The following is a 14,071-nucleotide window of genomic DNA, read 5'->3' as shown; positions in this document are numbered from 1 at the left end:
TTACACCCCAACTTAATCATGAGTATGACCCTGTAGATTCTGATTCAAAAAAAATAAGTACGACTGAAAGAGACTCCACAATCTTGTTTATTTAACTTCTTTTTTCTTTTTATATCAGTTATTCCTCCTGCGACTGCAGAAGATATTTTAATCAGAGGTAAGGCTAGAAAAAAAGTTATTTGCTTGAAGAGATTTAACCCAGTATAAAGAATGAAAGTTTTATAATTAACAATAAATAGAAAGGGTTTGTCCAATGTACTTTGCAAAGGTCTTCCCACCTACATTTTAATCTAGTTCTATGACTCTCTATATGGGTGGGCATAAATGAGATTTGCTGACATTTTTTTCTCTGGTTTCTCTTACTACCCAGAGTAGCTTTTTTTCTTTTGGTAGCTTGTGGTTAATTACAACATACATGATACTTCAATACTTCAATGACCTGAGACTTCATCACTGTGGGTATATCCTCTCTCCATGCAACTCCTAACCAATTTCCATATTTTAATAATTAGTCTTCAAGAGATTCTATGGCTTCAAAAATATTATATGAAGATCAAAACTTTCGTGATAAGCATATGCAGATGTGCTGGTACTCGGTAAATAAACAGAAAGGATACCACCGGGCCCATACAAAAAAAGAAGTCTTTTCAGCTTTAGGCTGATAAAGCCAGACAAAAGATTATCTTCTTCTGGCATAATCTTCAAGACCCCAGAGTCACTTTTACAACATAAATGGGGACTTTAATACATGAATATATTGATACTTTAATAAAGATTATGAGGCAACTAGGAGGTACAAAGGATGGAACATTGAACTTGACATCAGGAAGACTGGAGTTCAAATCCTGCCTAAAATATTTTGTAGCCATGTGATCCTGAGCAAGTAACTTAACCTCTGTCTGCTTCAGTTTTTTCATTTATCAAATGAGACTAATAATAGCACTTACTTTCCAGGGTTGTTGTGAAGATAAAATGAAATTTTTATAAAGTGTTTTGTGAATCTTAAAGCTCTCTACAAATGCTAATAATGATGATGATGATGATGATGATGAATGATGATGATGATCTTTATTATCTTAATGTGGTCACTCCTTCTGATGGTGCAGATTGCAACCAGTTAATACCCTTTCATCCTATGAAATACTTGTCTATGTTCTCCCCAAACACCTCTATGAGGAGAGGACAACTAATGTGTTTGGGCCTCCCCTCTAGATCTCTTGATATTGTAAGGGTTCCAATGGAATACATGAGCTATGTATAGTTTTTCACTCTTGCCATAGGACTGGCCTACCTCCAGGGACAGCTAGATAATACAGCATACAGAATACTGGGCCTGGAATCAAGAAGATCTCAGTTCAAATTCAGGCTCAGACACTTATACTGCTATTTCTAGTGCCTTATAACTCAAACCCAACACTGGTAGCTGGGTGATCCTGGGCAAGTCATTTAACCTCTGTGTCTCTCAGTTTCATCAATTGTAAAATAAGGATAACAGTATCTATTTCCCACAGTGGTTGTAAGGCTTAAATGAGATAATATCTGTACAGTACTTTGCATAATGCCTGGCACATAGTAGGTACTTAATAATAATGTTTGCTTCCTTCTTTCCTCCCATTCATATATCTCTTTAAGTATATCTTGAACACTACTTTTATTACACAATTCTTTATTCATAATGCTTGCTTATACTGCCAAACATTTCTCCATTATCTTATGGATGAATTCCAACCTTAAACCTTTAGAGTCTGGAATTTCATGCTTGGCATCACTAGAAGAACAGAAGCGTTTTGTTTTGCTTTGTTTTTTGGTTTTTTTAATGAGTCTTCATTTTAGGAGGAATTTGGGGGCCAGAAAAGGTACTATGTAATTCCCCCAAAATACCACAGCCTGTTCTCCACTTCTTACATAATGCTGGAGTTAGTTCATTTTCCAACTGTAGTTTCTGTCAATATAATGTATGTACTGGTGGAACAGCATAGCATAATCTAGACAGTAAGCATTCTTCCTCCATTTGGCTTTTCCCTTGCTGGATTTGTTGCTGTGCAGTCGTTTCAGTCATGTCTGACTCCTTATGATCCCATTTGGGGGTTTCCTTGGCAAAGATACTGGAGTGGTTTGCCATTTTCTTCTGTAGTTCAATTTACAGATGAGGAACTAAGGCAAACAGGGTTAAGTGGCTTACAAAGCTATTAAGTATCTAAAGTCAGATTTGCACTCAGGAAAATGAGTCTTCATGACTTCAGACCCGGCACTCTATCTATTGCCTTGCTTAGCTATTCTATTATGGATAATTAGAATGAAATATAAATTAAATTCGTGTTAATCCCCAATCTTACTTATTATCATCTATAATTCAGAGTTTCCCACTGGGAGGCTAGGGTAACTACATGTTTGACAGTCCAGGTTCTTAGATAACTTCTGGAATCACAATTAGAAGGGACATATATAGAGATAAAGTATCCTGTAAAGTGTCTGTGAAACAGAAATGAATATTACTCTTCTCAGAACATTCCCTAGAACTAATGACTCCTTTTCCTATCAGAATGTGGGTCCAGTCCTGAACTGATGACATTGTCCTTTGAAAGAATCATACAAGGAACACAAGCCGGAGCTGGAGATTGGCCTTGGCAAGCAAGCCTTCAGCTCAACAATGCTCACCACTGTGGGGCTATTCTAATTAGCAACGCATGGCTCCTGACTGCTGCTCACTGCTTCAGAACGTAAGTTTATAGCCAATAAGGTGGAAATAAGGCAGCCATGACAATGAACGTGTGATTTAGGGCCTCCACATCAGATTGAACATATAGGAACTCAAAACACTGAATAAGAACAGCCTCTTATCCCTAATGCCAGTTTGGAGGCCCACGAAAAATGTGGAGGAAAACATCCTCCGCATTTTTCATGGACTGCCCAAAATCCTTTGGCATGCAGCAGGTTGTACAGGCTTGACCTAGACATGTAGACATCCAGAATATCCTCAGATCTACCTACATTTTTGTAATTACATGAAGTGTGTACTACTTCTAGCCCCATGTCCATCTGTCTGTCTCTCTCAGTCTGTCTCTCTTCCATTGCTACCTCTGTGGATAACTTGCCCGTAAAAGTCTAGGTCATCTACCTAGGTCTAGGTCACCCAAGTCTAGGATGTGTGAGTCCTAGAATTAAACAAAAATACAAGAGAGCTTTGTTATCTTTAGTTGCATGTTAAGTTAATTTTCCTTTTATAGTAAGTAACATAGTCTCTTCCATGTATTCATAGTGCAAATCTTATGCAATTTCAAAATTGTTTTCCTCTACATTTTTTGTGGTTGTGCAGGCCTGGTCTAGATTATACTGTGCAACAGTGGTTCCCAAATCACTGATTTGATATTGAATTTATACTAACCAGATACACCTAAAGACATGTTTCTTATTTGTGTCAGAGTCCTCCAGCGTTAAGTTCAAAGTACAAGGAATAAATAGACATGATCCTGACAACTCATCCACTAGAAAGAAGAGAAAGCAGAAATTACCCCTGGTAATTTCACTTATTCCTGTGAATCTAGAACTCAAAACTGAAAATGTCCTATTAGTGCAGGCTTTTAAAACTTTTATGTTTTCCATCAATGGTAAAGGGAACTTCAGTTTAAGATGCTCCTATATGATTAAGATGCCTGAGTTTAAAAATTGTACTCTCCATAGAAACGGCCACATGAAACAATCATGCTGTGTCATCAAGTACCAAATCACATGGAATTCTATTTTTGAAATTTTGAAATATTCTCTGAATCCTGCCTTCTATTCACCTCCCCACCCCTGGAGCTATTAGAATATTCCCTTATAAGCTTTATTGTTGTTCAGTCCTTTAGTCATGTCTGACTCTTAATGACCCCATGGACCATAGCACACAAGGCCCCTCTATCCTCCACTCTATCTCTCAAAGTCTGCCCAAATTCATGTTTGTTGCTTCTATGACATTATTTATCCATCTCATCCTCAGCCATTCCCCTTTCCTCTTGCTTTTAATTTTTTACATCTGGGTCTTTTCCAATGAGTCCAATTTTTTAAGCTTCAGCTTTAATATTTGACCTTCCTGTGAATAGCCTGAATTAATTTCTTCATGTATTTACCGATTTGATCTCCTTGATGTCCAAGGGACACTCAAAAGTCTTCTCCAACCCAATTCAAAAGCATCAATTCTTCAAACCATAGTTTTTTCTCTATGAATCTTTGCTGGCAAGGTGATGTCTCTGTTTTTTAGTGTGCTGTCAAGATTTGCCCTAGCTTCTTTTCCAGGTAGCAAATGTCTTTTAATTTCATGGCTGTAGTCACCATCTGCACTTGATTTTTGAGCCCAAGAATATAAAATCTGATACTGATTCCATTTCTTCTCCCCTGTTTGCCAGGAAGTGGTAAGATCTGTTGCCAAGATCTTAGTTTTGGTTTGGTTTGGTTTTTTTATGTTAATCTTGAAGCCTAGCTTACAGAATCTGAAGATAATCTTGCTGGCATGTGAAATGAGCACAATTTTTCAGTAATCTGAACATTTTTTGGCATTGCCCTTCTTTAGGATTGGAACATAAACAGATCTTTTCCAATCCAGTGCCCACTTTTGAATTTTACTGGTATGTTGAGTGAAGCACTTTAATAGCATCAACTTTTAAGATTTTAAATAGTTCCACTAGAAGGAATTTCATCATCTCTGCTAGCCTTGTTGTTCGCAATGCTTCCTAAGGTCCACTTGATTTCATTTTCCAGGATATCAGACTCTCTAGACCTGTAACTACATCATTGTGGTTATTTGCAATGTTATGATCTTTCTTGTATAGTTCTTTTGTGTATTCTTGCCTCCTCTTCTTAACCTCTTCTACTTCTGTTAAGTCCCTATCATTTTTGTTTTTTATCATGCCCATTAAAAAGGGGAGTCCCTTCACCTGGAAGTTTTCTATACAAAGAAAAATCACAGATCCAGTTTCTATCCCTTACAAACAGTACTGAAGAGACAATATGCCATGCTGTTGGGGTTCTTTACCTGAGATCCATAGATAAGGATAGATTTTAAAGTATATGTGAACTTGAGTAGGGGGAAAATACATCTTTATTTCAATGCAATTCATTTCTTTTGTAATTCTATGTATTTTGGTTTATGATTTAAAAAACATACTGACAAGGGATCCATAGTTTTCACTCCCTTCTGAAATGGTCCATGATACAAATTAACTCTTGACTTAGAAGTCAAAACAATGGATTTGGAGTCAGGAAGACTTTAGGCATGTCTTAACTGTGTGACACTAGACAGATCACAACCTCTATAAGCCTAAATTTCCTCATCTGTAAAATAGGGATGATAATATCACCTACTTTAAAAGATTGTTGTGAAAATAAAATAAGGTATGTAAAGCTCTTTGCAAATCTTAAACTCACTGTGTAAATATGAGTTACTTGGCTACCTAACATTGGAGATCACTAGTTGGAAATTATGGCACAGCACCAAAAATTCCCAGGATCATCACCAGCTCCAAACGTTTCTTCTAAAGTCATTGACCTGAGCTTTCCTTGGTAAGCAATTCTCCCTGGGAAGGAATTCCTTATAACCTATCTAGTTCTACTAAATGATTGTGGAATATATAACATACCATTTAAAGGTATTGGGAGATAGTTTCTAGCTATGAATAAAGACACTCACAAACCTAAAACAAAATTTGAAGCCCTAGTGAGAGATACCCTTATAAGCTCCATATTTGATGTTTTTGATCCAAGAATATGTTAACTGCATGCATATCCATCTTTTTTTCTAGTGTCCGTGATCCACGCCAATGGAGTGTTACCTTTGGATATCTCCTAAGTTCTCCAGAAAGAAGAGTCAATGTGAGGAGGATTATAATACATCCTAATTATATATCAGAAACTCACGAAAATGACATTGCACTTGTGGAACTGAACAGTGAAGTCTCTTTTACAAGAAACATCCACAGAATCTGTCTCCCAGCGGCCAATGAGAACATCCCTGTAGGAGCCACTGTTTATGTGACGGGATGGGGATCACTTCAACCTGGTGGTAAGCGTCTCAGGAAAAATTTGCCTCAATTTCATTTAACATTTAGGGCCAATGGGGATATGGAAGGAAGTATTAAAGGAAATGGTATGACATATCAGACAGAACACTTGATTTAGAGGCAAAAAAAAATACTTTTTCTTTTTTCAGATTCTAGCTTAGTTTTGAGCAAATCACTTTATCCCACTGGGCATCCCTTTCCTCATATGAGGACTTTGGAATAAGTGATGTCTAAGGTCCTTTCTATCTCTGAGTCCTCTGTCCCTATAATAGTCTGAAAGCCAGATTCTCAAGCCCAGAATTCTCAGGAACCTATGTCTGTCATAAATATGACAGTCTGCAATAACAAATAAGATTCACACAGTACCATCTCATTTGATCATTACGCCAGCCATCTGAGGTAGGTACTAAATGCATTAATAACCTCATTTCAAAGAGGACTAGGAAACTGTGGCTGTGGGGAGTTAAGTGTCTTAGCCACAGTCACATAGCTAATAAATTTCAAAAGTAGAATTCAAACATGTCTCCTGACTCCAACGCCAACCCTCATTCCATTATACCATGCAAGCAGCCCTTGTTTCTTTAGTCCTGGGTTCTACTAGGAGGACAAAGTAATGGTCCTGGAAACTAGTCAACAGTTCTGAGGCATAAGCCAAACAGAAACACAAAATAAAAAAGAAAGGGGAACAGGAGTATAGGTTAAGATATCTCACAGGTTCGTGGACCTAAAGGTAGAAGGGACCTTAGAGGTCATCAAATTCAACTCCCTCATTTTATAGATAAACTGAGGCCCAGAGAGATTATGTAACTAATTTAATATTACACAGGATTCTTTCCACCACATCAACTTCCTCCTATTATGGCCACTGTGAAGTATGGGAGCCCTGAGCCTGGAGTCAGGAAGACCTGAGTTCAAATTCAGTCTCGGACATTTTCTAGTGATGTGAATGCTATTTGCCTCAGTGTCTTCATCTGTAAAGTTGAGGTATTAACACCTGCCTCACAGGGTTACTGTGAGGATCAAATGAGATAGTAGTTGTAAAGCACTTAGCACATTATTATCATTCTAAAATCCTCCTCAGAACAATGTCACATATCGATTATTGTCTAAGTGTCCCATATATGTACATTCTGCCTTAGAGACAAAAAAAGAATTCTTCCACTTATTTTTGTGTTTCCTATATGTGATTATAGAATTATGCAACTACAACCCCTAAAATGCCTGTTGAACTAATCAATTAATGAAATAAGTGAGGCTAAAGCAAATAGTCAAAGAAAAAATCAAGGCAGAAATTAGGAGCTGAGAATCATCCAGTTTGAACATAAACAGAAAACACCCCTTGAAAATCTCCCATGTTGGGGAACTTACTATTTCTGGAGGCACTCTCTGGCACCTGATACCTCAGAACAGCAGCAGTTGTTAGGAAATGTTTCATTACATGAGCTGAAATCTGCCCCATTGCCACTTCTACTCATTTCTCCAAGCTCTGCACTCTGACACACATGCAGACTGTATGTATGTGTGCATGTATGTATATGTATATGCATTATGTAACTTAGTATCCACCTAAGTAGACAGTGATGGTCTATTTTAAAATAACAAATTCACTGCCTTTTTCAAAAGACATTGGATTGCAAAGCTCTGACAAAACCACAAAATTCTCAATGAGGACAGGGTTCTTTTGTCTCTGTCTTTCTATCCATTCTATTCTTTGCCTAGAACAGTGCCTTGAATATTTTAAGTGAAATAAACATTTGTGAAAATGAATCACATTGAATTTCTGTAAAGGGGTTGTTGTTCAATCTTTTAGTTGTGTCTGACTCTTTGTGACCCCATTTGGGATGTTCTTGGCAAAGATACTGGTGTGGTTTGCCATTTCCTTCTCCAGTTCATTTTATAGATGAGGAATTGGGGTAAATAGTATTAAGTAACTTTCCCAGGTTCACACAGTTAATAAATGTCTGAGGCTGGATTTGAACTCAGGAAGATGAATCTGTCCACTGTGACATCTAGCAGCAAAGAGGATATTACTATAAAATGTTTCAGAGTTCTTTGGGGGATGGGGAAAGCATCTTCAATCACACCCACATACATCCTTAGCCTTTCTAGAAGCATTAAAAGTCATCACTTGTATATGCATTTGGTATAAATGAATTGAATACAAAAATCTTGACACATTCGAAATGTTCTCCCTAACAAATATTTTATAAATACTATGCATGTATCACATTGACTTAGAAATAATATCACATATTCAAGTTCCACTGAATGATGGTAGGGGATGGAGATGGGGGTGGTAGTGGTGGTGGTGGTGATGGTAGTAGTAGCAGTAGCAGCAGCAGCAGCAGTAGTAGTAGTAGTAGTAGTAGTAGTAGTAGCACTAGTAGCAGTAGTAGTAGCAGCAGCAGCAGCAGCAGCAGCAGCAGCAGCAGCAGTAGTAGTAGTAGTAGTAGTAGTAGTAGTAGTAGTAGCACTAGTAGCAGTAGTAGTAGTAGCAGCAGCAGCAGCAGCAGCAGCAGCAGCAGCAGTAGTAGTAGTAGTAGTAGTAGTAGTAGTAGATCTCCAGAAATCTTCTATCCCATGCGGATGCTGTTGAGAAACTGTGGGAGCATCTTTCTTCATATGACTGTCTTATCAATGCCTTCCCTATGATACTATCTGGAAGAAGATTTTTTGGTAGAGACCAGGAAAATGTGCATTATTCACTAAATTATGTTTGTGACTATAGAGAATCTAATTTGTAAATTCCAAGTTCTCATTATTTTTCTCTTCCTCTAAACTGTAATCTACAGGTAGTAGTGTAAATGTTCTTCGGCAAGGTGCGGTCCAAATCATAAGTAATGCTGACTGTAATGCGCCAGAGAGCTATAATGGACTTGTCACATCTGGCATGATATGTGCTGGAAGACAAGGAGGTGGCACTGATGCTTGTCAGGTGGGTCCTGAGTAGCAAAATTGTGCATGTAGCGATATATAGCACAGTATTAATAGTACAAATAAATTGCCCTGAAGATATTCCTTCCCTCTCAGAATTTATGAGTGAGAGAAAGAGAAAGAGAGCTATTCTTACAGGTTTCTTCTACTACCCAATAGCTAGATCACAGAAAAAAATAAGAACTTGAGATGGTACCAGAGTAATTAAAATAGGTAAGGCTAGAATTAATTATATTTTTCTTGAATTTTAGAGTAACTAATAATAGTTTAATTTTAAAATGAAAATATATCTCACTAAGTATTTGAATGACATAGGTTTCCACAAAAGTCAGTGATAAGATATGCAAGCTCTCTCCCAAATGTCAGATGTACATGCCAACTGTCTACTGGATGTTTCAAACTAGATATCCCATATATAGATATGTCAGATGCTATGTGTCCAAACAGAACTTTTTATCTTTTCCCCAAACCCCATCTCTCCTCTCAACTTTCCTGTTTTAGTCACCCACACTGGCTACTTTGCTGTTATCTCTGATTCCTTGCTCACTTTTGCCCCATTTATCCAATCAGTTGTCAAATCTTATGATTTCTACCTCCACAATGTCTCTGTCCCCCTTTCTCTGCTCACACACTCACTACTCTAGGTCAGGTCCATATTACCTCTCACCTTTCCATTTCAATAGCCTCCTAATTGGTCTCCCAAACTCAAGTCTCTTCCCTCTACAATCCATCCTACACATCTTTCTAAAGCGCAAGATTGACCACATCACCCTCTAAGGAAGAAAAATACTATAAAGTTGCAGTATAGAGACTCTTGGCGGATATTAGCAGGCTAAAACACATTACAACCAAGAATTATGCAGGGAAAGTGATATTAAAAAAAATGTTGGACACGTATGACTGAAAAAGGAGATGGTCTAGGCATGTGGTAATAGCAAATATAGCCTATACTGCTATCTCTGTAAAATCAAGAAAACGTGAGGAAGGGCCCAGGCACACTGAATGGACTTCTTAGGGAGTACTTACAGGAAGATAGAAACAAGAGTAGTAAGAGTTTGGTAGATATGGATGGAGTACAATTTGTACCATGAGAAGGCATACCTCAATCAACAAAAGCACAGAGTTCTAGAGTGCTGGAGGATCTCAGAAGTTGCACTTCACTATTACAGCATTCAAGAACCATGGGTCTTCCCCATTCCCTGGCAAGGAAAAAGAGTGGATTATTATTAGACCTTTAATACTAAAAAATGACCAAACTAAACTTGAGATTGTTTGAATAACATTTTTTATTATTATTAGGCTCATAGCTTCTTAAGTTTTTGAGCTAGTAAGGACCCCTGCCCTACCACTCTAAAAAGAAGATGGTCGGTTTTGTAAATTACAGTCTCATTTCAATTGCTGGTAAAATTCTAGAACTTACTAGTTAGGAGAATGCTTAGAAAATGAAGCATCGATGACTAAAAGCCAGCATGACTTCATCATGAACAGGTCATGCCAGACTAACCTTTCCTTTTCTGACAGGGCAATTAGGCTGGGAGGTCAGAGGAACACTGTAGTTGTAATATATTTAGATTTCCACAAAGCACTGAACAAAGTTTCTAAGGCTATTCTTTTGGATAAAAAAGAGATATGCAACAGTTAATATAATTAGAATTAGTGGATCATCTCTCTCTCTCTCTGTCTACATATATATGTATGTATGTATATGTGTGTGTATGTATGTACATGTGTGTATATATATACATGTCAGATCAATTTGTTTTGGGGTTTTTTGGTTTGTAGTGGGGTTTGGGGGAGGTAAGAGTGTAACCTGGTTTAATTCATGTCAAATATAGTTTAAAAAAATAGGACAAGTACCTCTGTAGAAACTATACAGACAGAATCACAGAATCACACAGGTCAGGGACAGGGATTGCTATTCTAACTAGGAGCTACACAGGAATAGTGGCAGGGGCAGCTTGAGCTCCTCCCCATCCCCACTCCCATGTAACGACCTCCAACTCCATCCTTCCTCATAAGCAGCCCTGGCCCCTGTGACTGACCAGTGACAAGAGCCCTAAAACAGAGACAAACCCCAGGACCAAATGAAGAACAATAAACCGTTGAACATAAAACCACCGCTGGCAGACACAAGGGACTGGAAGAGGGGTGTAAGGCAGTCCCAGGATTTCCCACTTCCTGTCTCCTCTAAGAAAGAAGAAGTTGTATAACAGTGCTAGAATGTGGGGAGAGGAAGGTCTCTCCCAACTATAAAAAAATTATATGTGTGTGTGTGTGTGTGTGTGTGTGTATACAGGATCTATGTTACATGTGCTTTACTTGCCCCATGTGTTTACAAGTCCATCTTTATGTGTCAGAACCAATAATCCACTGAGTCTTTCTCAGTAGTGGGGCGGAATAACAGAGATGGCCAGGCCAAGGTCAGGATATGTGTCTCCAGTCACAGTTTGAGTCTGAGCTTAGCCAGGTCAAGCTATATGGAACAAGGAGATGAAAGGGAAGAGATTAGATGAGTCTGGCTTCAGAAGCCATTGTGTACATGGGACTGTAGTCAGGGGTCTGGGCATAAATGGATTCTGTCTGTCTAGATGGGTGGGCAATGGGTGAGCTGGCACAGGGAGGGTTACCACCTAGTTGGAGTCAACTCTCCTCACAGTGTATTACAGAAGCATTGTATGAGTGTCCATGCAGATGAGCCATTTGTATTGATTCCCTGAGACCAGCTGTAGCTCCACCTTGTACATGAGGATTTGGAGACTCTAATGTGAAGTCTTTTGTGATCTTTTCAATGTTGCTGCCCTAGCACATCTTCTGCACTGCCACTGACCCATAGAGAAAGCTGGTGTTATCCAAATATTGTGTGTGCAACTCCATTCAGGACATGCCCGCCCCACCCCAACTATTCTTTTCTCTGTTGTCTTCTTGCATGTGATATCTGCCTTTGGATACTGGGGATCCCCATAGCTAAGAGTTGTAAGGTCCTTAAAGATATATAAATGCCAGTTATTGTTATTATCAGAGCAGGAGTTATTAACCTGAAGTCTACAGATAGATTTCAGGGAACCTATGAACTTAGATGGGTGTATGTGTGTGTATGTATATGTATATATGTGTATGTGTATGTGTATATAGATACATATGTACACATACTTTATGTCAGTATAATGATATTCTTCATAATCTTCTATTTTATTTTATGCATTTAAAAACATTTTTCTGAGAAGAGGTTCAGAGGCTTCACCAGACTGCCAAGGGAGTCTGTCCATGACAAAAAAGAAAGAAAGAAAAAGTTACACCTCACCCCCAGCAAGGGGAGGGGCTTGTTGCCATCCAGGTGTAAGTACATATCAGACTTACTGCCTGGATTGTCTTTGCCATTGCACTTGATGAAGCAAGCAGGCTCCTCAGTATCCTCTTCTGCCCACTGCTCTCCTACTTATTCAACAAACTACTATTCTAGTCCTTGATGTCTGCAAAGTCATCCTTGAGCAGAAAGAAAGGAGCCTTGCCTCCAAACTAAGAATATAAACTATTGTAACTATTCTAAGTCTTATTTAATTCTGCCCTGATCAGACCACATAAAGACTATTGTTTATAGCTCTGGGCACCACATTTCAGTAAAATATAGACAAATGGATTGGGTCAGCTAGGTAGTGCAGTGGATAGAGCACCAGTGCAGGAGTCAGGAGAACATCAGACATTTGACACTCACTAGCTGTGTGATTAGCCAAGTCACTTAACCTCAATTGCCTCATCCTGGGTCATCTCCAGTCATCCTGATGAATATCTGGACACTGGATTCAGATGGCTCTGGAGGAGAAGTGAGGCTGGTGACCTGCACAGCCCTCCCTCACTCAAAACAAAGTCAAGGGCAAGTCATGTCATCATTTCTCTGATGGCATGGTCTTCTTTGGCAACAAAGGACGAACACACACAGACAAATGGATAAGTGATCTAATGTTAAAAGTTACATCTTTAAAAGAAAGAACTTTTATAATTGTGATTAGAGAAACTCTTAAGCAAGGAATAGAAATGATGTAAGGCAAAATGGATAATTTATTTATTTATTATTTTTATATATAATTTATATATAAGTATATTACATAAAATTTAAAAGCTAACAAAATTAATGCACTCAGAGAAACTATGTCATAGTACTAAGTGATACATAAAATGCTTTAAAATTTGCAAGACATTTAATATCCATTTTCTCTTTTGACAACATTATGCACCCTGTGCTAAAGTCAACAACTCTGCATGTACCTTGATCCCATCCCCTTTTGCATTTTTTTTCCCAACTGATGGCCCTATCACCCCTGTCCTCTCTAATCTTCTCTCTCTTCATATCTATTGGCTCCTTCCCTACTGTCTACGAATAAGCCCAAGTATCCTCCATCCTCAAAAACCAAACAAACACAAAAGCTCACTAACTAGTGCTCTAGTTAGCTATTCTATATCTCTCTGCTTGGTCTCAGTTAAATTTGATGCCTCTGCTCTTCTCAGTCTCTTTTAAAACTTTGCATCTGGTTTCTGATCTCATCATTCAGCTGAAACTATCATGTAGCTAGGATTATTCAGAAGAACTTCACCATACTTCATAAACCACAGGTAGCAAATTCCTACACTGCACATAGCAATATCAAAATATTCTTGAGAATTCACCAAATAAATTGTACTACAACTGATGCACCATTAAAGACTGGAGTGTTGCCCACAACTGCTTGGACACATTGATTGGGAAAAAAGTGAAGAATGTTTTTAATATATATTGCTATACCAACTACTCAATCACCAAACTCTAAAAAAAAAGTTTTTAAAATATAAAAATTTAGGAAAGAGGTTACACCATGTTGAAACACGTCAAGGTGTGTATTTCTGCTGTCCTCTCTGCCACTAGAGTGGTCCCAAATATGTTTTCTGTGAGTCTCCAGGTGATGGACTTGAATGCCAGTATTCATATTCAGTAACAAAAAGCTGACATTTTTTTGCCTATACAATAGCCGCATAATATTAAATTAAAATGAATAACAGCATAGTAATATCTTCATACTATTTCTCTCTGAATTCTACTTTTAAAAAGATAGGAATAGGATGATTATGAT

General features: G+C 38.1%; 1 protein-coding gene across 1 annotated transcript in view; it reads left to right on the top strand.

Moving 5' to 3' along the window:
• The window catches only part of TMPRSS11D (transmembrane serine protease 11D), a 58,416-nt gene that overhangs the window by 42,424 nt on the left and 1,921 nt on the right, over nt 1-14,071 (top strand). The window contains exons 6-9 of the mRNA XM_072620908.1: nt 119-157; nt 2,543-2,720; nt 5,778-6,037; nt 8,828-8,970. Coding sequence (XP_072477009.1) covers nt 119-157; nt 2,543-2,720; nt 5,778-6,037; nt 8,828-8,970 — 620 coding nt within the window. The remainder of the gene's footprint in view (nt 1-118; nt 158-2,542; nt 2,721-5,777; nt 6,038-8,827; nt 8,971-14,071) is intronic.

The sequence above is a fragment of the Notamacropus eugenii genome, chromosome 6, assembly GCF_028372415.1.
Source record: "Notamacropus eugenii isolate mMacEug1 chromosome 6, mMacEug1.pri_v2, whole genome shotgun sequence".
Lineage (NCBI taxonomy): Eukaryota > Metazoa > Chordata > Mammalia > Diprotodontia > Macropodidae > Notamacropus > Notamacropus eugenii.
Note: the sequence above shows the minus strand (reverse complement) of the source record. Positions and strands in the feature narration are given on the sequence as shown.